Genomic DNA, 26,913 nt, shown 5'->3' on the forward strand with positions numbered 1-26,913 from the left:
ATTAGCCCTTCATCTTATCGATATGGTTATGTTGACTACTATACGGGGGTACGATGTATTACACATACCTTACTCTAGATATCATAATCAAGAGCCGATTAAATCCAAAAGGCTTGTGATGGAACAAAAAACCCAAAAAGAGAATAAGACGACCTAAAATCCTGCAACCGAAATCTTTGCTTCTTCACCTTTAGGATTTCTCAAATCTTCAGTCACCTAAGTGTTTAGCCTCTAACAATAATCCACATAGTGACTGAATAAGACCTTCTCAAAGGTAAAATTTTACTTGTGCTAGTAAGTTTCGTTTTCAAAACAAAAAGATCAAAAGTTCTTACCAAATCTTATTTTTGTAGATAAAAAAAAACTATTTTTCTTTTCTTATTTCATGAAATGGCTGAGAAGTAGTTGAAGGCTTAGAGTTTTGGTATAACGACCCAACCTCGGTCACTATCGACGTTCGAGACCTTCGGGAGATCCCGCCAAGTCCCGAACAAGCCTCTATGAAATTCTCAAGACATTTATTAAATATGCTCTCACGTGCATAAGCGATTAATAATAATAGTCATACTACTGATATTTCTTTTTAAATAATAACAATTAAATGTCAACCACCAAGTTTTTAACAATACATATCCATGAATTACAATAATTCACAACATCTAAAAATCTTATGTAACTTGACCCTAGACAGCGGAGAGACTCGGAGCTGGCTAAGAGATGCCTTTACCTATTCTCAGTAGACTGAACACACCGACGAGTACGCGCTAGGCTAATCCCTACCTGAAAAAGGGGAAATAAAAAGGGTGTGAGTCTCATAGACTCAGTGATCATCATCGACCCCGTGAGTAGACGAGGAGGGGAAACAAACATAAAGATTGGATATTTATAAAACCAATAGTAGGCATAGAAAACAAACTCCATTAAATTGAGAGATTTTGTTTTTATGTCTTGCAAGTCTTAAAAATAATAAATCACAAGTAAACATATATGAAAACGATTATATTTAGAATACTAAAAATCTTTCAACTTTGATATTTTGTTAACAATAAATTCAATTACAAGTGTAGAATGAAGAGTCAAACATAAAAATGCGAAATCACTGATCACTAATGAATACGTAAATTCCACTTGTCATTCAATAATAAATTTCAAGTGTAAATGCCATGCATTGTGTAATAAAAATCTACAAGTGAGCATCATCCTTGGGTCGGTTTAGTATAGCCCTTAGGCTTACTTTCTCAAACATCATCACCTACTCGTGGGAACCTCCCACGCCACCATATATAAATCGGGGCTTCAGGTCCCCCTTTACCTACTCGTGGGAACTATCCACGCCACCTTATATAAATCGGGGCTTCAGGTCCCCCTTTTACCTACTCGTGGGAACTACCCACGCCACCCTATATAAATCGGGGCTTTAGGTCCCCCTTTTATAATCAAAATCAATAATCAACAATTATTACTTTGTGCACAAAGACCACACTTGACTTGGTGTGGTAACAGGTCCTACCCATAGTATTTCAATCACGTTAAAATGAAAATCATTACAATTTAATGCATAATTTATTTCAAAGCATAGCATATCCATCAAATCAACATGTTAAGTGAAATCAATAAATTTATTTATTTTTTTATCAAATCCCATTAATAAAATAATAACCATTGGCCCAAACATCACACAAGCTTGCAAAGTATGATTTTGAAGCGAAAGCCATTGAAAGGTTTGTTTCCCCGTAATTAAAACCTTGTAGATATATACTTATGTATAATACAAAAAAAAATGAATTTAAAATCCTTGATTTCAATCGCAAACAACCTAGAGTTTTTTACCAACTCATGCTTTCCACAATTTCATCAACCATCAAATGTAATATATATAATATATTTACAAGGATATAGTTTTTGAAATTTAGTACCCACTCACCTCATAATAGCAGGACGCTACATCGCTATTTCTTATTGTCGATCGCTCGTCGTTTCTTCTAACCTGCCACTGCAGTGCACCACCTTTACTTACTTTTCCTGAATAGTGAAACTCATTATTATTATTATTATTATTATTATTATTATTATTATTATTTTCTTTCTTTTTTTTTATTACTTTTTTTTCTTCATCTCCTTTCTCCCCTTACCGTCGGCCTTCCTTCTAGCCGACGTTCCTCTTTTACTTTTTTTTTTTCTTTCTTCCTTCCCTCTCTCTTTTTTTCTTTTTTTTCTCCCTTTTCCTTCTCCTCCGACACCGCTACTCTCCCTTTCTTTTCCTTCTTCTTTTTTTTTCCTTCACCCTTTTCCTTCTCTTTTGGGACCACTGCTCTCCCTCTGTCTTCCTTCTTCTTTCTTCTTCTCTCTCTTTCTTTTTCTCTAGCATGCCCCTACTCTCCCTCTCTTTTCCTTTTTCTTTTTTCTTCTCTCTCTTTCTTCTTCTCCAACACGTTGCTCTCCCTTTCTCTCTTTCTTTTTCTCCAACACGTCGCTCTCCCTTTCTCTCTTTCTTTTTCTCTTGGCCGGCCCCACCTTTTTCTTTTTTTTTTTCCTTCAATGGTCGAGCCCCCTTTACGAGGTGTTACATTTAGTTTGCTAACAAAACATATTTATATAATCAAACTAAATTGTAACCTTAAATACAATAATTATATTTTAATTTAATTAAGTCTCTGTGAACTTAATTAATTTTTATACTTTAATTTGGTCTATTCTAATTAAGTCAAACTCAATTGATTATCTTTATTTAATCTCAATCATGTCACTTAATGTGTGTGACCCATTAGGCTTCTAACATGTTGACAATAAATATAAATCATAATCAAATATCAATTTGATAATTAATTTATATTTATAGATCATGAGCGGCATCTAACAATACATCACGAATACTCAAATGTTAGAGAGTCAATTAAAGAATTTGACAAAGCCCTTTAGTGATAAGCTTCTCACTACAACACAGTCCTTTCATCAAATATCTTGGATATGTTATTAAGCATGGCTTGGTGTCTACTTATGACATTCCATATTAGTTCTCATAATTCATGACTAATCTTATGAATTTAGCAAACTAAGTTTCCTCAAATTCATCATGATTTGGCCAAATACATTAAACAAATTAATCAAGAATTAAAAACAAGTAAGATACATCCTCTCATAGCATTTGGGGTGATGAGTCTTCTCTTGACTAGTTATTCACCTTTGCATGTATCATGGCATGCTTAAGAACACCATGTTTAGGCATTTGGTCGCCTTCAACGCCGTAGGGGTGAAACCAAAGTATGTCATTCCTCATACAAGATGACATGGTGTCTCAAGTTTGAGGATGACTAACCTTATGAATTTAGCAAACTAATTTTCTTCAAATTCATCATACTTTGGCCAAAGACTTTATACAAGTTAATCAAGAATTAATAACAAGTAAGATACATCCCCTCATATCACTCGGGGTGATGAATCCTCTCTTGACCACTTTTCATATTCGCATACTTCATGGCATACCCCAAAACACCCTGTTTAGGCATCTGATCATCTCTTAATCCGTAGGGGTAAAATCAAATTATGTCATTTCCCATACAAGATGACCTAGTGTCTCAAGTCTGAGGAGTAGTTGCACGACTATCACATGATAACATATTCCATAGACATTTAGGTGAAACACCAAATGAAGTTCTAATAACAGGTCATGTTCAGTAAACTTGTTCTTTAACAAGCATCCACATGTTATCCTCAACTATCCTATATACTTCAACTTATGAGATTGATTGCTTACTTTCCAAGTAATGAGGCTTAACATGTACTAATCTTTGAGCATTGTCAATGCCTTGTCTTGACAATACAATGACCATGAACAATTTTAAGAACATAGCTTTGATGCATAGTGATATCATAAGTGAAACAACTTTACAATTCTTTTACAAGGCTTTTATGTTCCATGGGTTTCATCCAATCAGTGCTTAGTAACTCTTTATTATTGCACTAACATTAAGAAAAACTTCTATCACATATAGTTATGTAATTAAATATGTATTAAATGATAATATATATTCCTTGACCAATCTAATTGGCTCAAGGGCGTATACCAACAATTTTCCACTTGCACTTGAGTCAATTGCTAATGTATCCAATATCGAACTTTTTCGCTTGGCAACTGTGTCTGTACTAGGATACCTCAAATTGCAATATTTGGAAATATGTTAATTTACATGTTTGACAATCTCTGTTGTCATAATTGAAATACTAATTTAGATTACAACGAGACCTTGATTCCATTATTATAGCTCTTGTTGTTACCTTAACAACTCGAAATCATTTATTGGTTCATTAAACCAATGATCCAAGTATCTTTTCTTTTGTATCCTAAATAAAAGATTTGTATCCGATTATAAATATAATCATGTAGTTATCTCTTGTTTTGGAACCGGTCCAATACAATTGCTCAATCATGACTTTCAGTCACTTCTAACATTTAGGATTCTTTCTATGTTAAACTCTTTTAATATGTAATCCTAAATTCTTTTCTGGAGTCCCTTTCTAGGCTCTAACTCTTTAGTCCAATTATAATTTTTTTTTTAGACTGGTAAATGCATCTTGTACACTTTTAATGCATAACTTATCTTACTCCCACTAACCTTATAATGTGCACAAAATATGTTTATCTTATTCAATATATTCAACTATTTTGAATTTATTACATTGAATAGAGATTATTATCTAATCATTCATGTTGGATTATTTAGTAGACTCATCTTATATGAGTAGTACATCAATATGCGTCCTACTAATAGTTTATATTTAATGGATTCATCTCATGAATTATGCATCCTTATGCATCCCATTAAATCAATCTTTGTGTATAGATCTTATCTATTGGATTTCATAATTTCATAACCCTTGATCTTTAAAAAGTCATTAGCTCCACTATTTCTATCATGTATAGAAATCCTACCAAGTAAACTTATTTACTTTCTTTTGGGGCATTATATCCATAACTTTTTATGTATAAATACATATTATAAGTTGTTCATCATTGGTTATGGGATGAAATCCTATCAAAGGTTAATTCATGCAATTAACTAGGTTTGGAATGCTTTATGATTCGTCTCTTATGAATTCAATATGATAATCAATTGTTATTTAGTTCTAAGCAATCTTAATTTAGATCCAAGATTTCATTAAAAATGCTCATTGACTAAATATGTTCATAATCCTATTATGAATTCATTGAGTTATGACTCAATTTTATCTAAGTCAACTCATTAATTTCCTTTTCTGATTCATAATCAAAAGAAAAATAATCTAACAATGATCTTATCATTATGACTTAATATTGATTATCATATACGCAAGGTTATACTTAAAGATAAATAATTTAGAGCAATTCCAAGATAAAATGAGATGTACTATAAATATATAAATACATATAAGCTAAGCATCTCATGCTAGAAAAATATAAATCTATGTTTCATAAAAATAAAATAAAATATTCAGTCATAGGCCCAAAACCAAAACATCTCATCTTGACAATCATGTCATGAAAACATTCAATGTTCTAAAATTATTTATTGTTCCACAATTTAATCTAGGTCGACAAGCTTGATCACTATCAACTAGGGTTGTTCCCTTCATGATCCTATTTTTCACTGCTCTTTGTCATTAGTTCCTTCAATATGTCATACATATTATGTCATACATATTAAAATCATTAATAAAGAGTACAATATCATATATCAAGTAGTGAAAAATAATCATCACGTGATTCATACCTAAAGTGGAAACTTTTTTTTGTTTCTTCCCTTTGATGGATTCAAGATAATCCTTGCAATTGCACCTCTAATGCCCAAGTTTGCCATAAAAATGGCATTTGTCATTGTCCTTGTCCTTCTGCACTCTTTCCATAGGCTTCATATCTTTCAAAGTTGATGCCTTTTCACCCTTATCTTTCTTAGAAAATTTTCTTTCCTTATTTTTATTTTTCTTAGAAGAAACAAGATGAATTAGAGGCTTCTCCTTCGCAATGGTGTTCTCAGTCTGTGTGAGCGTATTTAATAAGCCCACAAGGGTTACCTCAATCTTGTTCATGTTGAAGCTCAACATAAACTATGAATAGCTCTCTAGTAACGAAAAAAGTACAAGGTCTATGCTCAAATTATGATCCATAACCCAACCCAACTGCTCAAGTCGAGTGATATATCCTATCATCTTAAGCACATGAGGCCTTACTAGGCTTCCCTCAGATATCTTACATTGGAACAATTCCCTTGAAATATCGAATCTTTCTGTGCAACTTTCCTTATCGAACATTTCTCTAAGGTTTAGGATAATATCCAGAGCATTTATAGCTTCATGTTGCTTTTGAAGATCTAGAGTCATACTAGCCAACATCACACATGTGGCATGATCGAGATCATCCATATAAACTCTATAGGCCTCATTGTCCTCATTTGTAGCACCGTCGCTAGATTCATTGGGAACAAGACTATCTAAGAAATAAACATTTTTTCTCTTGTTTCAAGACAATCTTGATATTGTGAAACCAGTCAATGAAATTTAGTCTTGTTAACTTGTTTGCATGAAGTATGCTTCTAAATGACAAACTATTCACCATGATAGATTTATATTCAATATAAACTAACATATATAATTATTAGTCACTAACAAAAATTATATAATCATAAAGACAAAGTTTCAGAATCTTATATGATTATTCTCAATATTTTATCAAAATAATAGCCCTCTTCTATTATTTCAAGAATTTAACTTTTAAACTTTTTATTGAGCTAGGACCATTTTCATCCCACCATGACCTTGAGTGACTCAACAAGTCATAATGAAACTAATTAGGTAGATAACTTAACTTACCAATTGTATTTTATACAACTCCTAGATCAGTTAGGTGATAACTCTTTGTCTAAATGCATCATATACATTTTGCCTAACTATGCCTCTAATACTATGTGGTCATGTGTGACACATCTAAACAACATGGTACTAGTTGAGTAAGACCCACCAATAACTCAAACGTACTCGTGAAAAAGTTTGGCTTTGAGTGACTCAAAAAGCCTCCAATTAAAAGAGCATCCTGATTATCTTGTTATATAGTGAAAGGTAACTTTTAGACTTAATATTTTAATGAGAGATTTTATTTATTAATTCATTAATTAAGGTCTCATTAATTTGGCATTGTTGACATGCATAGCATTTATTGCATTTCACATATATCTCATATATATATATATATATATATATACTGAAAAATAAATCTATCTCATGCCAACTTCTAGGATGATTATGGACTTTACTAATTCTAATTTTCTCGAGCCATTAAGGAAATTAGTTGGTCAAAATCCTAGGGGATTTACACAAACATCGTCTTCAAGCTTTTCTTGTAATTTCCTTGAATCTCCATGGCGCCTTTGGATCTCCATCTTCAAGTTACAAAAATTTTTTCTAACCCTAGTTTTACACTTTGATGTAACTAATTACATTTTATAATCAAGAAACCTCGAGTTACATTCGAGGGGAGTTACGTGAGAAAAGAATTTTACAACCCAGAGAAAATAGAGATAAGGCAGGATGCGCATACATTATTTTAAAATAAATACTATGAGAAATAAATTTAACCATCTATGACCTAATTTTCTAAAGTCTAAGTCCATAATCATCCTCATGCTTTATAATCATAATCAAAAGCATAGAAATAAATGCAAATTCAATATCATTTGGTGATCTTATGTGTTATTTGAGAAAAGCATCAATTAATTCACTTAAAGTGCTAGACTCTTATTATTTTGTATTGTTTTATTTCAATTTAGTGTTTAAGAAATTCCTATTTTCAAAACACTTAAAAGTAAACATTTTACTCCTTATTTCTTATTAGAATTCACTGAAATAAAATTTTCCTTTTTAAGACTTTTCATTTTAATTCTTTTCATAATTAAAACTCCTTTTAATCTTGGAAACATCTTTTTTTAGGTAAACTTCCTAAAATATATCTAAGATAACATTTTATTTTCTAACATTTAGAACATGAATTAGTTTCTTAAATTGTATGTTGTTCAAGTTACTTAAATGGTGACTTAACAAATTTGGAAACTTCTAGTCAAACCAAAATTTTAAGGAAAGTTCAATGCTATCACATAACTTTAGGAATTTCTTCTGAAGTATGAAACTATTTCCTTTGAATTTCACAAATTAAAATACTATCCTTAATTTTAAGAATTTCTTTTAAAGTAGGAAACAATTTCTTTTTTTTTTATAAATCACTCAAAATTAAAATAAATGGCATTTAAGTGCTTTTAAAACTCCATAAATCACGAGTCAAACTGAGGAAAAAGTTGCTGAAAATTTTCAGCAAGTGTGTTTAACAATTAAACACATAATTCATAAAGAATTAAGCCACCAAAACTGATCATAGCTGCCAAAAATTTTCTATATTGAATCTTTGTTATTTTGGAACTCGAAAAATTATTTTTATGAACCTTTTTCATACTAAATCAAGTTTAGCCGAAGCATGTAGTAATTTAATTTAATAAAACTAATTTTTAACAATTAAAAATTGCTCATAACAATTACCCAATGTTAATAAAAAATAATCAACGCACTAGTTTTCAAAACACCTTAAAACTATTCGGTTTTAATTTGGCTTTGCAAGCCTTTTTATCCAATCATTAATTCTTCAACTAAATATGATTTTAAACCTTTTAAAACATGTTTTAATAAATTAATTACATGTTGTCCAGAATTGAATTAAAACAGAAAAATAAATTTTAAAAAAAGCTTTGAGAACCGATATATACCAAATCAACACATAAATCAATCGTATTAATTATCATCAAGAATCAAGCATGCATATTACATAAAAATATCAAACAAAAGCTCTTATACCAATGTTGAGATTCGACTTCATAAACAATTTAAGATAACAATCATGTTATCATCCTTACATGTTTAGACCTTTCTGCTTAGAAATCCATAGTTAAATATTTCAATCTCTTACTTTTGCTATACATTCTTTTCTTGAAACATTTTATTTACTCATAGATTATTACAACATTATCTTTATTTATTCCTATTTTTCAAAGATGTAGGTATGTTTAAAGCTACAGGCCAAATAGACATGGGATATCCTCCCCTTCATTGAGTTTAAACAAGAAAATTTGATGAAGGGAAAGGAGAGAGAGAATGAAACAAGGAATTTCCTAAGCTAAATATGAACTTGTTCAAACGATTACATCATGCACATCCACCAAATATATTATAGAAAGACTTGCTCAAAATACCATTCTACAACAGCTAATTTGTTCCCTTTAAATCTTTCCTTTGAGAGAAGAGATGAAGTCTTTCATTCTTCCCCATTCTGCCTCGACACTTTTCTCCTCCTCCTCAGCAACCTTGGCCTTGGCCGCATACTCTGGCCATTCCTTTCCCATTGCGTCCCGCTGCGCTTTCAAGTCCTGGGAAATTTTGAAAATTTCCTTCCGCTCAGCCAAGATATTCTCTTTATTCTTTTGTGCCTCAACAACTTGCTCATGGAGAGAGGCAAGTTTTTGCTCTGCCTGTTTCACCTCTGCCTTGGCCTCTTTAAATTTGACTAAACTATCCTCTAAATTACGAGAAAGTGCCAGCTTGACAGATTCCTTCTCAGTAAGGAGATTCTTGTCCTGCACTGCTTTCACCACTCGCTCAGGTAGTTGTTTAAAGTTCTCCTCCATGGCCAACAACTCATTTTTTTGCTCAATCGTAAAGGTAGAGGAACAATCAAAACAAGATAGGACCTTGAAAGCCTTCTTAAGTGAAGAAATCATCCCTGAATCATAAAAGTTAGCTGGGGCCATGTTCAGGGCTTCATCTATGTTGACCAGAGCTTCCTTTGCTTCTTCTTGAGAAGAAACCATGTTCCCGCTTGCGAGCTCAGACTCTAAGCTAGTAAAGAATGTGTCCATATCTTCCTCAGTAGGGTCTTCAGGTTCAATGGTCTGAAATAAAGGGAAAGAAAGTAATAATAGAGATACCAAAGATGCATAAAATATTTACAATAAACTTGGCTGACTTACCTCACTCTGGGAAGAAGACTGATCTGCAGGTGGCAAATTTTGGTTGGTAGATTCTGCCTTATCTTGTCCTGGAGAAGACAGAACAGCAGGAGCTGAAAGGATAGCTGATGACCGAGTGGTGATTTCCTCTGGTTCGGCTATTGCAGTTTTTTGGTTGTCTATGGCTGCTTTACCATGATCAGCTTCCTTGCTCTTGAGTTTATCAGAAGCAGTTTCAAGTTCAACTATCAATGCATCTGACAGCAAATCAATAGTCCTATCGGTGGCAATGTAAGCTTCAACTAAGCATGCATCATTCACGAGATAGCCTCTCTTAGGGTCGAGTAATTCATCGAGAGGCATGAATGAAGTGAAGCCCCAATCATTCTCCTTTGCATTAAACTCATGGTCAGTAACTGGCAAACGCAAAGAGTATCAATTATTAACAACCATTTGAGCAAACAATCTGATGACAAACTCAAAGAAGAAGAAGGCATGGAATAACATATTTGGCATCTGGTCTTTGCACGTTTCGACCATCTTTCAAGCATTTACCACCTGAGCCAGGGCCCAGGATCATATACAAAATAAAAATGTTGAGCCCCAAACAGAGAAATGCAAGATAGTGAAAATAAGAGGAACCATTCCATTAGCCAAGGAATAGAAATTAGAACAGAAAGCAGCGAAGATAATGATAGCAAGTTGTGTTCTTTAAACACGATTCCCCCAGTTCACACTTCGTTCCTAAAGCTTTTGAGGAAAGGAAAAGAGGTGGGTCTACTAGAGCTACTTTATACTAATTAAGACGATCGCAGAGTGAGAGAGGGGAAAAGGCAATAAGTGAAGTTGTTTAGACTTGGAGGTGAGTGCTAGAACGAAATACCTTTTGTAATCGAATATTTACGATCAATTTGGTTGACGACAGTTAGTCTGAGTTGGGCATATCTACTCCATCCATAAGGCAAAGTTGCTGCATCCGCAACATCTACATAAAATGAAATATGATCCACTCGGTTCCACTGGGGGTTCCCCTTGGGGAAGACAAGAAGTCGCCTGCCGAGCAGAATTGCAGATCTCAGTGATAGAAAAATGCAAGTTGAAACATTAGGAAAGCAACCCAATCCTTACAAGAAGATCAAAATTACCATTTGTTGCCACCAACATGGAAAGTGTTAGAGTAGAGCTTCTTGCATTTAATACAGGAGAAATTCTCAATCCTCCATGTGCACTTCCTCACTTGTTGACTCTCCACAGACTGAGACTCACTACTATCCACTGCACTCAAAAACAAAAAGAAGGAAAAATGGAGGAGAAGCATTAAAGAGTAAAAGGTGAAGCTATTTATGAATACCTTCTAGTTCTAGACCGTGCTCTATCCAGTCTTTGACCCTCCTCTGTTCGTTCATGGACATCCTTTCTTTATGCATGAACTCTAACTTTCAAAAAAAAATTTATGAATACCTTCCGTTATCAGATGATCTGCTTACAAAAACTGCTATGCTGGAGAAGGTAGAGTAGAGATGAAGTACTTGTTTATTTGATCAACTTAGCCTTTAAAATATCTGGTTTTTGACTTGAACCATATCCTTATATTTTTTCAACAAAGTAAATATCATTTGACTCTGGTCTTCCTTATCAGTTTAACTACTTTTCCACTACGTGGCCTTCAAGGTATTGCCCCTTTTCGATCACTTCTTGTCTTTATGATGCCACGGAATCTGTGGAAACCTTTTATACAAGTAGAAAACTATAAAACTAAGAAAAAGTAAGTTATATTTCATTGATTTATTATAATAAATTATGACGTGATGCATTGATATAAAATATAATTAAATTATCATATAATATTTTTATTTTTTAGTAAATGTCACATTAATTCCACCTAACATAAAAAATAATAAATAATATTTTAATTAATATTAATTAATTAATCATTAATTATAAATATTTATTTATTTAAAGTAAAAATATAAAAATTTAATTAAATATATTTAAAAATGAAAACTTATGATTTTAAATTTTTTTAAAAACATTATTCTTTTTATAAAAACAGATAATAAACGATGTCTTTGCATGGCAAGCATACTTTTTTTTTTTTTTGGAAAGGCTCAGAAAGCATAATATTGGTAGGGTCCAAAGTTAGACCGGCCTTCCCTCGAACTCTGCCTCTTCCTTGAGGCCTTTTGGTACAAACAATCTTTGAAATTTTTTATATTGAAAGCAATGATAAGTCTAAAATTAAAATAAAATTTTTATATTTTATTCCATGATGATGATTTTTCTTTTGTAGCGAAAAGGCTGGTACAAGTTGCCTGATTAACAAGCACCTTAGTAAATAGGATCAGATGATTTCCTTCTTCCTGACCAAGAATTAGAATACTACAACATACAAACTCGCTTGTAATCAAAGGGGATGGTGATCAGGAAGTAGAAATGTAACTTATAATTAAGGTGTAAATTTAATTCAAAATTATTAAGACCAATGTGTTCAGAAGCAATTCATAAGTAAATCGAAAGAGGGAGGCAAACTGATGAGAATTGCAGGCATCTCATGCATATCCCATGTGTGAGTCTCCAATAGGTGCCAGGGTAACAATGCACCTGCTTTCAAGACTCAACATTCAAATTGCAATGGTGTATACATCAAGGTTTTATGTGAAAATGCCCAAGTTCAGGGTTCTATTTCTCATTTCAACTGCCCCCCTTTCCGAGTAGTGACCCAAAAAAGCTATATAAAACAGAAAGAAGACATGCATGTCATTGCCGCTGCTTAATGCTCTCTCAATACATATAACAAAAAACTTTCTCAGCTCTTGAATCAACATTTAGAGAGAGCAGGCTAACAAAACCAACAGCCAAAGATGAGAACAAGACAGGGATCCTAAGACAAAAGAGTCTACAAATGGGAAACTACTCCAGAGGACTTACATAGACACCTCCACCATTTACAGTTCTAACTAGGAAGAGGAGGAATTTGGAAGAGAACTAACCTTCTTCAGTAGGCCTTTAATCTCACTCTCCAATTTTGCCTTCATCTCTGGGGAAAGATTATCCCCTGACCTCTCTAGCATTGACGTCATCATCTCAAGATTCTGCCTTATAAAGTCAATGGGAGGTGCATCACCAAGGTGAGGCGTCAAACCAGAAGGCTTTGCTGGAGTCCTGAGTACCTCCATGGGTTGACTATTTAGAATACTGTCATTCTGAAGGTGATAATTCATAAGGGTTGCGCCAAAAGGATTACTCTTTTCAAAACTCTTCACTGCGTTTCCAGCATCTTCACTCCTCATGAAAACAACCTGGGCGCTATTAGAATCTTTCATTATCAGAATCTCTGATTCCTTCAAGGGCCCAAACCTGCAAAATGTTGCCACTAAAGCTTCTTTTGAAGGCATGGAAGCACCTGGGGTAAATGTCAAGAGAAGAGTGGTCCCGAGGGGTTTTCCATTTGCCTCTGCTCTATCATAATTTATAATTATATTTTTTGAGCTTAAAGTAGCCTCTCCCTTCCTCCTCCTTCTCTTCCGCACAGGTTTCACCACAGATAAAACATTGTTTGCCTCCTGAAAATCTTTTCCCAATATGTTGGGTTCATTGCTAGTTCCATTTAAATCTGGTATTCCTGCAGCGAGCATAGGGTTTGGATGGCCAGATGGTGCTTTTGGCTTCCTCCCTCTCTTCTTCTGACATGGCTTAATTTCAGCTGCAAGCGCACCCATGTCTGGTCTTGCATGAGCATTTTTTCCACTAGAATCAGGCAGGCCAACATTCAACCCCTCCCTGTTACTTTGCTCAGGAATTGTTTTGATGGAATATGGGCCTGTCACTTGCAAATCTAACAACAACGAACTGGAGGTTGCAGTATTTCCATTTGCTCTAGTCTTTAAATGCTCTGAAGCAGCTCTTTTCCTCTTTCTCTTTCTAGGCTCGGAAGCAATATGGCTCATAATTTGTGAATCTTCAGCCAATGGGATGGGCATAGCACCATTTCCATTTAAATCTGGTATGTCAGTAGCTTGTTTAGTCTGCTGACCAGCTAAAGTTTGTTTTCCATTAGGTGCTTCAGAGGCCATTGCTTGGAACTCTTTCACTGATAAGTTACATGTAGCAAAGTTTATGTTCACATCTGACAGGCCAGAAAGAGACTTAATTTTTGATCTCCCAGAGTTTGTCAGCTTCTTTCCCTTTTGCATTTTATTCCCAGGATACATACAGGGTGAGGAAGTAGGCTTCATGTCATGTGAATCATTCCCTGACAAAAAAGGATCAGTAGCTGTAGCCTCTTTCTGACCAACCATATTCTTGCAGTACATCTCATAAATGGATTCATCATGATATACTGAAATTCTGAATCTGGAAAAGAACCACTCAATGAGACCAAAGTTTTTACTTTCGGTTGAGAACAGGCAATCCACAGCTATAAAATGTAGTTCAGAAAGCAGCTCAGCAGAAGGTGTATTCATCAGCTCTGGATAAGGAGTTACATTATTCCCCCTTATGAATTTCCTATACCAATTTTTCTGGAACCTCTTCACACTACTTTTGACAACTGAAGGAGACCCAATAAATTCATTCACCCCCTCATGAGAAACATTCAAGGTGTTAGGATCTTCAGTTTCAGTCAACCCTTTGCTTTCCCAGTTAACATAGGGATATGACAAGTACTTGCTCTTCTTCCGCTCTCTCAACTCAAAGGCCTTTTCATTTTTTAAATCGGTCATATCATTGCCATTTTCTACAGAAGAAACACACATACCCTGATGAGGCCCTTCAATTTGGATGCTGCTAGTTCTCACTTCAGAATAATTTTTCCCCTTTCTCTTCCTTGAAGTAAAAGCCAGTTTGCTTAAGATAACACCTTCTCCAGCAACAATGTCTCCCCAGTTCTCTCCCGAGATCTTGGCCAAATCTGCATTCTGATCAAGCTGTGACATCTGATTCTTTGTTACATCAGATTGTTCCAGCAACAACTTATATGAGATGCTGTTTTCTCCAGCTAAACCAGCAGTGGCATCTCTTCCATCCATGGGCCTGCTGCTAGCATTCTCCGCATCATAAGTCATTCTCCAAAGTTGATGCATGGGCAATTGGCAATGTCCTATTGAACAATAAAAGGCTGACAAACAGTTCTGTATGACAGTAAACTCAAGCATGCCAGGCTTTGAAACAACATATGCAAGATTTTTGAGTTGACAAAGAAACTTTGCAGGCTCAAATTGAGCAGCAGAAAACTCCCCTAATGCACCAACTTTGCACTCTGGCATGGAAGCTCCTGCCTTAATAGCAGAATTGCTAACTGAGAACTTTTTTTCTTTCAGAACACAAGAACAAGTCATCTCCAATTTCAGGCGCTTTCCAAAATCATCCACAGCCTTCTCAACTGCACCAAGAAAGCTTCTGGCTTTGTTCTGCCCAGTCATCTGTTCAAAGTTGACATAGAAAGGCTTTAACTGCGATGGGCAACACCACGCGACATGGCTACTCCCAAAGTACCCAACAAGCAAGCAGTGTCTCTGGTCACCTTTGAGAGCATATTCCTGTGCATCTGAAGGATCAAAGATCTTTCCTGGCCACCAAGTCTGACTTTTGGTTCTAACCCATACAATATCACCCACATAAAACTTATGTTCCTGCCCATCAATTATCAGCTCCTCATTTCCAGCTTCCCTAAACTCTTCATTTTTTCCCATTAACCCAGTGCCATTTACTTCGTTTAAAGGACCCGAAAAGTCCACATAAAGCGATATGTTGTCTCCGGAAATTTGTATTCTCTTAACTGAATCAACTCCATTAATGCCCGACCCATCATCTTCCTTGGTTCCCCCATCCCTAACAGTTTCTATAAACACATTTGTCTGACTCCCACCATCCACTCTTTCTTCCAACCTCTCAGTTGATTCGGCCACTACAACACCCATTTGATCCTCTTTCTTTCCATCAACTCCATCATCCACTAAACAACCTTCTTCAGTCTCAAAAACACTAACACCATTCTCTTTTCGATCCAGGGCTAAGCTATTCCCTCCAACAGCATTACCATTTTCTTGATGCTGAACATCCAAAATGGAGCCTAACCCATTCCTACTTTCACTAAAAGTGAGCAAGTCGGTAGCTTCAGAAGCTTCTTCTAGGAGTTCTAAATCTGGGTTTTTTGCTTCTAGGGTTTCTGGGGTTTTAGGGTCCTCCATTATCACTATTTTCTAAGCATCTAATAAAGAACACAAATTCAAAGTTAGTACATAAAAAAATAAAAAAAATCAAAGCTTTATTCTAACGCCATTCATTCAACTAAAACTAATACATATTAAAAAAAAACCAACAGTTAAAAAAGAGAATGTAAGTACCTAAGAGAAGTCTGGCATTCACACTATGAGCAGAGTTGATGATGAGCCCCTAAGCCGAGTTGAAAAGAGGGTTTACCCTTGGTGGGGGTGTAGTGAAGAGAGATTTAAGGAGAAAAACAAAGAGAGAAAGGGAAGGGAAAGTACATTCTGGAATAGCGTAATGGCGGCAGAGTATTTAGGCGAATAATTCGCCAAATTACTGTGACAAATAGAGAAAAAGAAGGGCTTCCTTTTTCAGGTTGACAATACTCACAGGCTTTCTTTTTTTTCTTTTATTTTAGTGATATTACCACTCACTAATAATAAAGTCCTTTTTTTTAGTTTTTCTCCTTGAGATGATACTCGGAAAATATCGTTAAATTATTTTAAAATTTTTAAATAAAATTTTATTTTTTTATTATATTTAATTAACTCTCTATTTTTTAAAAATTAAATTGAATTAAAATGTCACTTGTCTTTTTATATTCATATAACGTTTGATGTGATATTGAAATTAAAATTAAAAAATAACACGTAGTAATGTTATTATACCACATCATTATATATTATAATGTGTTAATATATTATATCAATGTCACGTAATATAAAATGATAATGATATTTTAATTATAAAAAATTAATTAATTATTAATTATAAAAAATTTATTTAACTCAAAATAAAATAATAAGAACTTATTAAAGATAATAAAAATAAAAATTTTATTTTAATGTTCTTAAATAATTTAAAAATTATTTTAAATATTATGTCAGAAAAAAAAAATCTAAACTAGTGATATTTCCATGATTCGACAACACAATGCGACATAAACAATTAAGAGCTTAGAATCTAATAATTAATTAATTATCAAATTCTTTATTTGAGGATTGATTTTATATTTTCTTTCAAAGTTAAATGTACCTTTTTCCAACTCAATTGGAACAACTAAAGATAAAGTGGAAGCAGAATTAAAGGTTACACACCATAAGTTAAATTTACTTGCAACTTAATGAAAAAATTTATGGAAATTATTATTATTAATTGATTTAGGAGTGTAAATCGATATTTATAAAATATTATCTCAACATGAAAATCGATAAAATCTACTAATATTTTTTTTGAAAATTAACAAAATAGATTAATGTTAATCATTGACTTTACTTTATCATCGATTTTTTAAATAGATAAAATTGATAAAATTGCATCCTATTTGATATTTAAAAAAATGTTATCCAGCGTTTATTGGAATTGATTACAAAAGAATTTTATGATTAATGCATTATCTGTTTTGGAATTTGGTAAAAATAATCATTAAATAAAAAATACTAAAATAGTATTTTAATCAACTTTAATCAGTGTCTATAAACATATGTTAATCAAATCTATTAAAATATAATTTTTAATAATAATTATGTTATTTGATACACTACAATCACAAAATTAGAAGAGAGATAATATATTTGGTTTTGGTATAATGTCTTTAAAGATCTCTGAAATATTTATAAAAAATTCAAATAAAATTGTATTCTTCTTTTATTTCAAACAAGTTGTGTACTGGTTAATTAACTGTTATTAATCAAAGTGATATTTGTCATTTTATGCATGTGTAGCATTAACATGATGCTAATGTGAAGAATAAAAAATATCATATAATCATGTCATCATACCACATTAACATACCACATCACCATCTAATATGATATATTAGTATACCACGTTAGCATCGTATGGTATAAAAAGACAAGTAGTGTTAGTCAAAGTTAATCATAAAGATTTATTTAGGCATAATATACAAAAAAGCTTCTAATTTATCAAAGTAAATTCAAATAAACACTTATTCTTTTATTGTGTTCAATCAAGTTTTTGTATTTTTATTTTGAATCAAATAAACTTTTATATTTTTTATTTTGAGTCAAATAAGTCAGTTATGTCCAACAGGTAATTTAGTCAAAATATCATTTGTTTTTAGGATGCGTGACGTTGATGTAACATGTTAAAATATCATAATTGATTATGATGTGACATGCAAATATATCATAATTGATGATGACATGGCGTGTTAATTTTACATGATAACATGATCATATGACATTTTTCACCATTCATATCAATGTTATATAAGTGCCATGTAAATATAAAATAATAAGTGATATTTTTAATAATGATAATTAGTTAATCATTAATTATAATGGCTTATTTAATCCAAAATAAAAATACATGAACTTAATTAAATGTAATTAAAGAATAAAAACTTATTTAAATACTCTTGAATAGTCTAGGGGTTTATTTGAGCATTATGTTATTTATTTATTTCAAATTAAAAGTACGAGGGTTTCATTAAACACAATAAAAAAAACTTGTTTAATTTTTTTAAAATATTTTGAAAACTTTTTAATGTATTATGTCTTAAATTTTTTTTTATAAATATTAGGCACTGATTGAATACTACTTCAAGAAACATATAATGCTTTGAATTATAATGAATAGGTATTTTTGGCAACAATTAATGTTCACCCGATAGGGAAATAAAGAATAAAATGTACAAGACTGTAGTAGACAAGACAGCACCAAAGGGTGTGGGCAGGAAAGCAATGAAGAAGCATGTTTGTCATGAGGAAGCAAATGCACACTCTTTTTTTATCTTTTAGCATTATTGAGTCAAGCACTATCCTCATATTTTTAGCCATCTATTAAGAGCACAATATTGAATGCCCATTGGCCACCAAAACCCTTGGTTTCTAATCAGAAAAATATTTTTGAATTTCTTCTTGATGAGTATGGATTTTTGGGGGGCAAAGCCAATTTACACTCCAATTGACAAAAAGCAGTGGTAATACTTAACTGGCAGATTCTACAGTTTAGAGATAAGCCTAGTAATGTGCACTTACAAGCTGCATACAGAGTGTTAAGGCACGTTAAAGGTACAACAAGGCAAGGGATTCTCATGTCTTCAAAGGCTGAATTCAAAGTTCTAGCCTACACAGATTGTGATAGGGCAGGCTGCCAAGATACCAGGAGATTGATTACAGGTTTGCCATCTTCCTCTTGTGATTCTTTAGTGAGCTAGGAGTCTAAAATGCAGACTGTAGTGGTTAGAAGTTCCATTAAGACTAAGTATAGAGTCATGGCTTTTGTTTTTATTGTGAAATTATGCGGGCGTTATATTTGCTTAAAGATTTTGGAGTGTCACACACAGATGCGGTTGATTTTTATTGTGATAATCAGTCGGCTTGCGCATTTGCAAGAACCCTACCTTTCATAAAAAACCAAACATATTGAAATTGATTGCTACTTTGTGAGGAAAAGGATTCTATAGAGTTATTTAAGCATGATCAGTTTTTTTTTTTAAAAGAAAAAGTGAGTTTTATTGATATCATCAAAGCAAGAATGCCATAACAAGTCTTGAACCAATTTGAGGAAAGAGTCCTCTTGGCATAAGAGCAGCTTTGGGCAAAAGAAACTGTACATATACAACCAAAGGTCTCCTCGTCAAGTTAAGGCAGAAAAACCTACATGATGTTGTACACATTGACGCAGCAACAAGTAAATGAAAGAGACACCACAGCAAAGTTCCTGACTCAACGTGGAAATCCGAAAACCAAAGACCGAACATAACCGCTCCATGAAGACCGGAGAAGATCAAGAAAAACACCATGACAACCCAGTTCGGAGTAGCCAAAAGAGTCCAGACTTAAAGGAGCAACCATGATTAGTTAGTTCATTATTTCTGGTTAATTCTCATTGATTAGATATAGAATAACCTTTATAAATTAATACTCAATAAATTAATAATTTTAATTAAATACTATTTTTAATCGATCTCGACTTGAGACCAACAATATAGTAAATTAATAATTCGTTAAAATATATAAAATAATACATTTTAAAAAATACATTGGTCTCACTTAAAATATAAATCAATAATCTTCTTATATATCAAAATTATCAATTAAGAGGATTTTGTAAAATATAAATCCAATGTTACTCGTTTTCTCTTGAAATTGATGTTTTCTTGAATTTTATCTCTAACTTTTTCTTAATACATTAAGAAGCTTCGAGGTAGTGCTCGTATTATAAGAGAAAATTATATAAAACGATTGTTGCTTTGAGTGCATCTTTGCACGAGAAATGTTTAAGTACAGAATTATAGTTTTCAACTTCATCTTCTTTGTCATTTCTCATAACTTCTATTTAATGAGATTGATTACATTCATAAACTTATTTTACTTAAATAAATATATAGAACAATAATTCATAAATTGGTAATTAGATACTTCGTATAATCCCAATACATAATACATATATTAAGTTCAATGTTTTAGAAAAAGAAATAAAGAATACCTTAATAAATTATTTTTTATTAATTAATATATAAATTAATAAATTATTAATTTATTGATTAAATAATATTTCAATTAATTAATTAATTTTCATGATTTCAAAGTTATTAATTTATAAAGGTTTAACTATAATTAGATTTGTATAACATTGTAAAATATATTAGTTACATAACTGTAAATAGAGCAAAACTCTTATCCTTTTGGAACTTGTATAAATTGATTCTGGTAACTGTTTACACAATAACTGAAAATCAAGAGTCATTTCCAGAACTTTCCCCCTCTTCCTATATGCTTCTCTTTGTTCTTTTTATTTTTTTAATTAAAAAAAGAGGATTCAATTCTTACTCTTTAGACAGAAGATTAAACATAAATCAATGAGTCAAATGCTCGAGTATCTCTATTCTTCTTACTTTAATTTCATTTCATTTCATATGTAACTTATTAAATACAACATGGCACAAGAAATAAAAGAAAACAAAAGAGAGAAAATATAAACTTAAAATGAAAGAAAATAAAATGCTTAAAAAAAATTTTCATTCATCTTAAATGTACATTTAATAAAACATTCTACGTTTATGTTAAAATCACATAAATTTTTCATCCAATTGGTAAATAATATTTATGATGACATATATTTCTTTAATATTTCATATTTTCATTTTTTTTATTGGGATTTTTTCATATTATTTAGTTAATTCATTATAATATAATAGGTTAATTTTAAAATACATAAGGTAGTTTTTTAATTAGATTTTAGTTTTGGTCCATTTTCATTAATTTTAAAACAAATATAGATTATTACTTATGGATCTAAATAATGTTAGAGCTCAAAGTTTTTAGTTCTTAATTTTGAGCAAAAATAAATATCTTTCTTTGCTTTTGCATGGAGGTTTCCCTGAATTGGGCTCATTGCTAGGCCTTCACTTATTAAAGTCAAGCCCAAGCTCAGCTTGCCATGTCCATTTATATAATATTTTTATTATTAAAATATTTAAAAAGGTATTTTATACTAATATATGAATATATCTAAATTTATTTTAAATTAAATTAAAATTAAATAATAATATATTTTTCCAAAATATAATTGGCTTGAGCCAAGAATAAATGCCCGAGCCTAGCCTAAGACGATTCCTTTACTTTTTGCATTTGAATCATACAATTTTGAACATTAAAGGAAATAAGATAACTTTGAAGATTTTGCAAACTATGATCCAAATGGATAAGCATTTAAAATTTAAAATAGTAGAGATAAAATAATATTATATATATTATAAGATTTTTGTTATCACGTAATATAAGTCTTTTAATTTTTTTTTTTATATTTGGAAAAAGAGGATTTGAAATTTGTTTTAGATGAAAATCATGTATTAATTCATAAATCAAATATTCGGATACAAGTTTTTTACTTTTTTATAATTTATGCAGAGTGATTACAAGATTTTAATATGAATGTTTTATAAGCTTATCCGGACAACAGAAAGAAAATGATTTTTCTCCCATAGAAGAGAGAGTTTTGTTTTCTCCTTAATTTTTTTGACTATATAATCTCTTTAATCAAGTAATCTATAACTATAAAACACTAAAATAATTATGATATAATTATACATAATTTATGGGGATAAAAAGATAAAAACATTATTTTAGACAATTTGGGAATAAAATGGTTATCCGACATGGAATTAAGGAGCTTGGAGGTTTGCATGTACATTAGTGTAACCAAGACAAGGGTACCTTGGTAGAGACATGTTAACCCATGAATCAGTGTACGAAGAAAAGGTACAGATTTGATCATCCGTATCAAAGTTGGTTGCATAATCATGGAGATATTTCTAACAAATTCTTGGAACAGTCTCTATCTCATTTATTTATGGTTGTTTGTTGGGCAGGGGAAGATCATGCATCTGTCTCCCCATCTCTCTTTTACCTTCTTATTCATTATATTCAATGTAAATAAATAATAATAATAAATACTCAAACATTTGATTCATTGGTTGGTGCAGTAATGAAATTAAAATTTTATGTTTGAGAGGCGAAAATAAAAAATTCAATGTTTGTAGAGACAAAATTATAAATTTTTTTTAAAAATAAAAAATAAAAATTTAAAATTTAAAAAAATAAAAAAAAATTATTAAATTTAAAAAATTTAGGGAGAGCAGGCGCCCTTACTAGCTTCCCTCTCTCCGTCTCTGAATTGGTGTATTATCCTTTGTCTAGAGAGCAGAGGGATTCATAACAATTGAATTCTTCACTCTTATGAATGCAAAAATACATATTAAATTGAAAAAAGTATGATTTATAGAGGAAGGATTACACCATTAACTGCAAAGGAGTATGGGTTTCAGAGGAAGTGATTGCACATCGAATGCAAAGGATTCAAGAGCTCGTGAATGAGTATGGTTTATAGAGGAAAAATTCACAGTATGATTCCCTTTAAATTCCATCACCAATTATCCAAGCCTTGGATTATTCTTTGGTCCTCATGACTGAATGCTTGGATAAGGTTTTTTTGGGCATATTATGTTAAGCCAAAAAAAAATATTTGTATATAAATTTGATTACCAATTCCTGCATCTTAGTACATGTGCTCCTCTAATTATATTAGAAAGTAATCGATAAAAAATGTTATTAAGGATCTAAACTCGAGTAAGGGGATCCTAAAGTATTGAAATTAGTATTTGAACACATTTAAGGAATTTTTTTTAAAAAAAAATTTTAATTTGTCATAGAAATTAAATAGTTTTAGCATTTTGTGAAGAAAGAATATGAGGTTAAGCCACTTGTGCTTAGCTTAAGTAATGAAGATGAGTTTGGATTTGGTTAGAAAGAGAACATTTTAGGTTCGAGACTATAAATAGATATCTTTACAAATTTATAATATGAAATTAAGGATATATATATATATATATATATAATATTTGAAAAAGTTTCTAAAATGCTATTTAAGAAAATTTAAATAAATTTTTATTCTTCTATATCTTTCAATCAAATCCATGTATTCTTATTTTTGGTCAAATAAGCTTTTATGGTTAGTAGTTAATTAATTACCGTTGGTTAAAATATCAGTTATTATTTTATACCCATGTGGTAATGATATGGAAAGTGAAAATACCATATGACCAGGTCATAATGCCATATCAGCATGCCACGTAAGCATCATGTAATATAAAATGACAAATAATTTTTTTAAAAAAACAAGTAACAAGTGATATTTTATTAACAATAATTAATCAACCATTAATTATAAATGTTTAAATGGATCAAAATAAAAATATAAAAATTTTATTAAACGTAATAAAACAATCAATACTTATTTAAATTTTTTTAAATAATTGAAGAAATTTTTTTTAATATTATATATTTTTCTAACAATAAAATATTTTTGTTCCAATATATATATATATGCATTGCAGAACCTTAAATAAGAGAAAAAGACACCTTAACATTATGCTACCCTTCTCGAGCATGAAATATTGGAACATGGATTAAAAAACCCAAACACATGATTGATGAGAAGCCTTTGACTAAAGAACATGGCCGATGATGGAAATCATAAAGCATCCATGAAATTCATTAATGAAGCACAAAGGTACTGGCAATGAGAAACCTACTAGATAAATGCCAATGAATGTGGCCTAACATATACCTTATGGAAATGACTCTAGAATTCCATTTTAATAACTGAAATTATTGCTTAATAATATTTTTTTTTAATTTGACAAATGAAGATGGTGGTGATGATTGTGATCTCTCAATTTTTCAGTTTTTAAATTTTTTATTAATATATTTATATAATATTTTTTTATATAATTAGAAGAGGGGATTCGAATCTTGCTATTTAGTCAAAGGATTATGCACCAATCAATGACCCAAATGCTCGGGTGTTAATATATTTATATAACATTTGATATATATAGATTTATAATTTTATATGATTACCATTTAACCACTCATTTATATAAATTTTTGAATCCGTCACTCACCGGATACATCATCAAAATGTTTATTCTTATTGAGGATATGATTGTAGTCTTATATAGAAAGGTCGACCCAATTAAAATTTTGCATAAACTTCACCAAATGTTATATACTTCATATGACTTGTGACCTTTAGGTGAATTTTGTTCCAATGCCTTTAAAAGCCTAATTGAATCACTTGTGGTTCTCTTCTAAAACAACTGTTATTCTCTAAATTTGTTTAAAATATGCATTGAAGCAGTGAAGATAAGGTTGAAACTATAAGAAACTTGCCTGAAAAGGACCAAAAGTACAAGCTCCTTCACAAGAAGGTAATAATGCAAAAGACAGATGTGACCAGCCAAAAGGGACATATCAAAAATGAATTGATGAGAAGATAAAATTTGAAGTTCCATTCACATGCAGTTGTTTCCATTGCATGTTGATTCCAAGCCACCAAGGCCCCTTTAAGCCTTGTATAAAGAAGTCAAGTAAGATGCTTGCAAACTCATGTAAAGCAAAAGCAAAAGCAAAAGGAAAAACATGTCCATGGCCAAGCTTAGAGCTTCTGGCATGAAGATTGTGGCAGAAAAGCTACAAGTTTGCGGCGATCGATCAGGTTCATCAGTCAAAGGTGTGAAGGGAGGACACTTTGCGGTGTTTGCAGTAGAAAATGACAAGACAAAGAGGTTCATTGTCCCTTTGAGTTATCTAAACCATCCTGGCTTCTTGGTGCTGTTGGAGCAAGCTGCGGAAGAATTTGGCTTTGTCCAGAAAGGAGCTCTTCGCGTTCCTTGCCAATGGAGTGAGATGGAGAGGTTATTAGCTGGAAATGCTAGGAGGATATGAATCCCTCTGCTACAATGCATGCATGCGTGCTTTGCTCAATTTCATATTCAATTTCCTCCCATTTCTGCAAAAATTTGCTCCCAATTATGTCTTGTTTTTCCCTTTGTTGCCTTTCTTTTCTGATATATTTGCTGGATTACAATAAATTACTAATGGCCCTTTGATACATCTATCAATTTAGGAATTAGTTGAAATTCCCCTTGAATAATAGTGGATAATTTGGTAATCAAGAGAGCAACGAATAAATCTAGAAATATTGCATACAACACAATAACGCGATACAAATAAAATACAAGATTAATCGTATTTTATATTTAAAATTTGCACATATGCTTAACTCGTTTAGAATACGTTTAATTAATCATGTTATCATGTATCCATATAATCTATGACCTATTTATTGCTCATTTAATTAATTGTGTAACGTGTTTACTCGATAGGTTTAAATCCTCATATAAATACTTTATTTTATTATGGTTGACGATGATTTTGATGGATTTTTATTATGGTTGATCATGATGGTAGAGCTTATTATACTTGATGAATATTATTGTTTTTATAATTATTAGTTTTAAATTTGAAAGATAAAATTATGTTTCATTGTTAATTATTTATATTTTAATTTAATCGTGTTAATCGTATTAATTGTTTAAATAAATTATGAATAATGTCGTATTGTATAAAATTTAACTTGATTTGTTTAGTAAACGTGTTAAGTATGTTGTGTCGGATGGTGTTGTATATTTAATAAATGTATTCGTATTCATATTTGAATTTATATTTGATACAATAATAATGTATAAAAAGCTTTTACAATCGGTGAGCTTACCACTAAGTGCCATCTCATTAATAAATAAAGATAAAAACTTTTAAGATCTCAAAAATAAATATAACAAAAATTTAAGATTTAATAGAATAAAAAACCAAAGTTTTTTTTTACTCCCTTTAATCTCTCCTCCACAAGTCTCTCTATACTTGATATGTGTTATGCTTGAAATTTATTTATGCTCAACTGTTAAAAGATTATGGAGAGAATATATTTATTTTACTTGTTTTTCTTTGTATAAATATTTTTTTCTTGTTTTTTCATACAGATTTTACTGGGAGAGTTGAGATTGGTATGCTCATTGGAAAGCCAATCCTCACACATATAGCATTTCTACATGGGTATAAACATACATAACTTATGTCTAGTATGTAAAAAAAAGGCATGTAAACTTTCAAATGGTTACACGAACTAATTAAAATTAAAATCATGCGCATACCGTGTTGTTTAATTAAAATAATTAAATTAATTCATGAATTCTTTCATTATAAAATAAATATAAAAATCCATTAAATATTAAAAATTTTTAGTATTTATTTTAATTTTAAAATTATTTATTCCTATTTATTAATGAAACAAGTGGCGCTTAATGGTAAACAGACAATAT

At 31.4% G+C, this 26,913-nt stretch overlaps 3 protein-coding genes across 3 annotated transcripts; 1 reads left to right on the forward strand and 2 right to left on the reverse strand.

Moving 5' to 3' along the window:
• Positions 1–9,101: 9,101 nt before the first annotated feature.
• LOC18586885 (MATH domain and coiled-coil domain-containing protein At3g58270) lies at positions 9,102–11,576 on the reverse strand. Its single transcript, XM_007010464.2, has 5 exons — positions 11,368–11,576; positions 11,162–11,291; positions 10,900–11,069; positions 10,038–10,432; positions 9,102–9,959 (listed from the first exon to the last, which is right to left on the reverse strand). The coding sequence occupies exons 1-5, from the start codon at positions 11,441–11,443 to the stop codon at positions 9,291–9,293; spliced, it is 1,440 nt and encodes a 479-aa protein (XP_007010526.2). The 5' UTR covers positions 11,444–11,576; the 3' UTR covers positions 9,102–9,290.
• A 1,089-nt stretch (positions 11,577–12,665) lies between these two features.
• On the reverse strand, positions 12,666–16,614 carry LOC18586884 (serine/threonine-protein kinase ATM). The gene is made up of 2 exons (XM_007010463.2): positions 16,361–16,614; positions 12,666–16,224 (listed from the first exon to the last, which is right to left on the reverse strand). The coding sequence occupies exon 2, from the start codon at positions 16,202–16,204 to the stop codon at positions 12,974–12,976; it is 3,231 nt and encodes a 1,076-aa protein (XP_007010525.2). The 5' UTR covers positions 16,205–16,224; positions 16,361–16,614; the 3' UTR covers positions 12,666–12,973.
• Positions 16,615–25,068: 8,454 nt separating this feature from the next.
• Positions 25,069–25,676, forward strand: LOC18586883 (auxin-induced protein 15A). Its single transcript, XM_007010462.2, has one exon. It carries the CDS (start codon positions 25,175–25,177, stop codon positions 25,478–25,480), a length of 306 nt encoding a protein of 101 aa, XP_007010524.1. The 5' UTR covers positions 25,069–25,174; the 3' UTR covers positions 25,481–25,676.
• The last annotated feature ends 1,237 nt before the right edge of the window (positions 25,677–26,913 follow it).

The sequence above is a fragment of the Theobroma cacao genome, unplaced genomic scaffold, assembly GCF_000208745.1.
Source record: "Theobroma cacao cultivar B97-61/B2 unplaced genomic scaffold, Criollo_cocoa_genome_V2, whole genome shotgun sequence".
Taxonomy (NCBI): domain Eukaryota; kingdom Viridiplantae; phylum Streptophyta; class Magnoliopsida; order Malvales; family Malvaceae; genus Theobroma; species Theobroma cacao.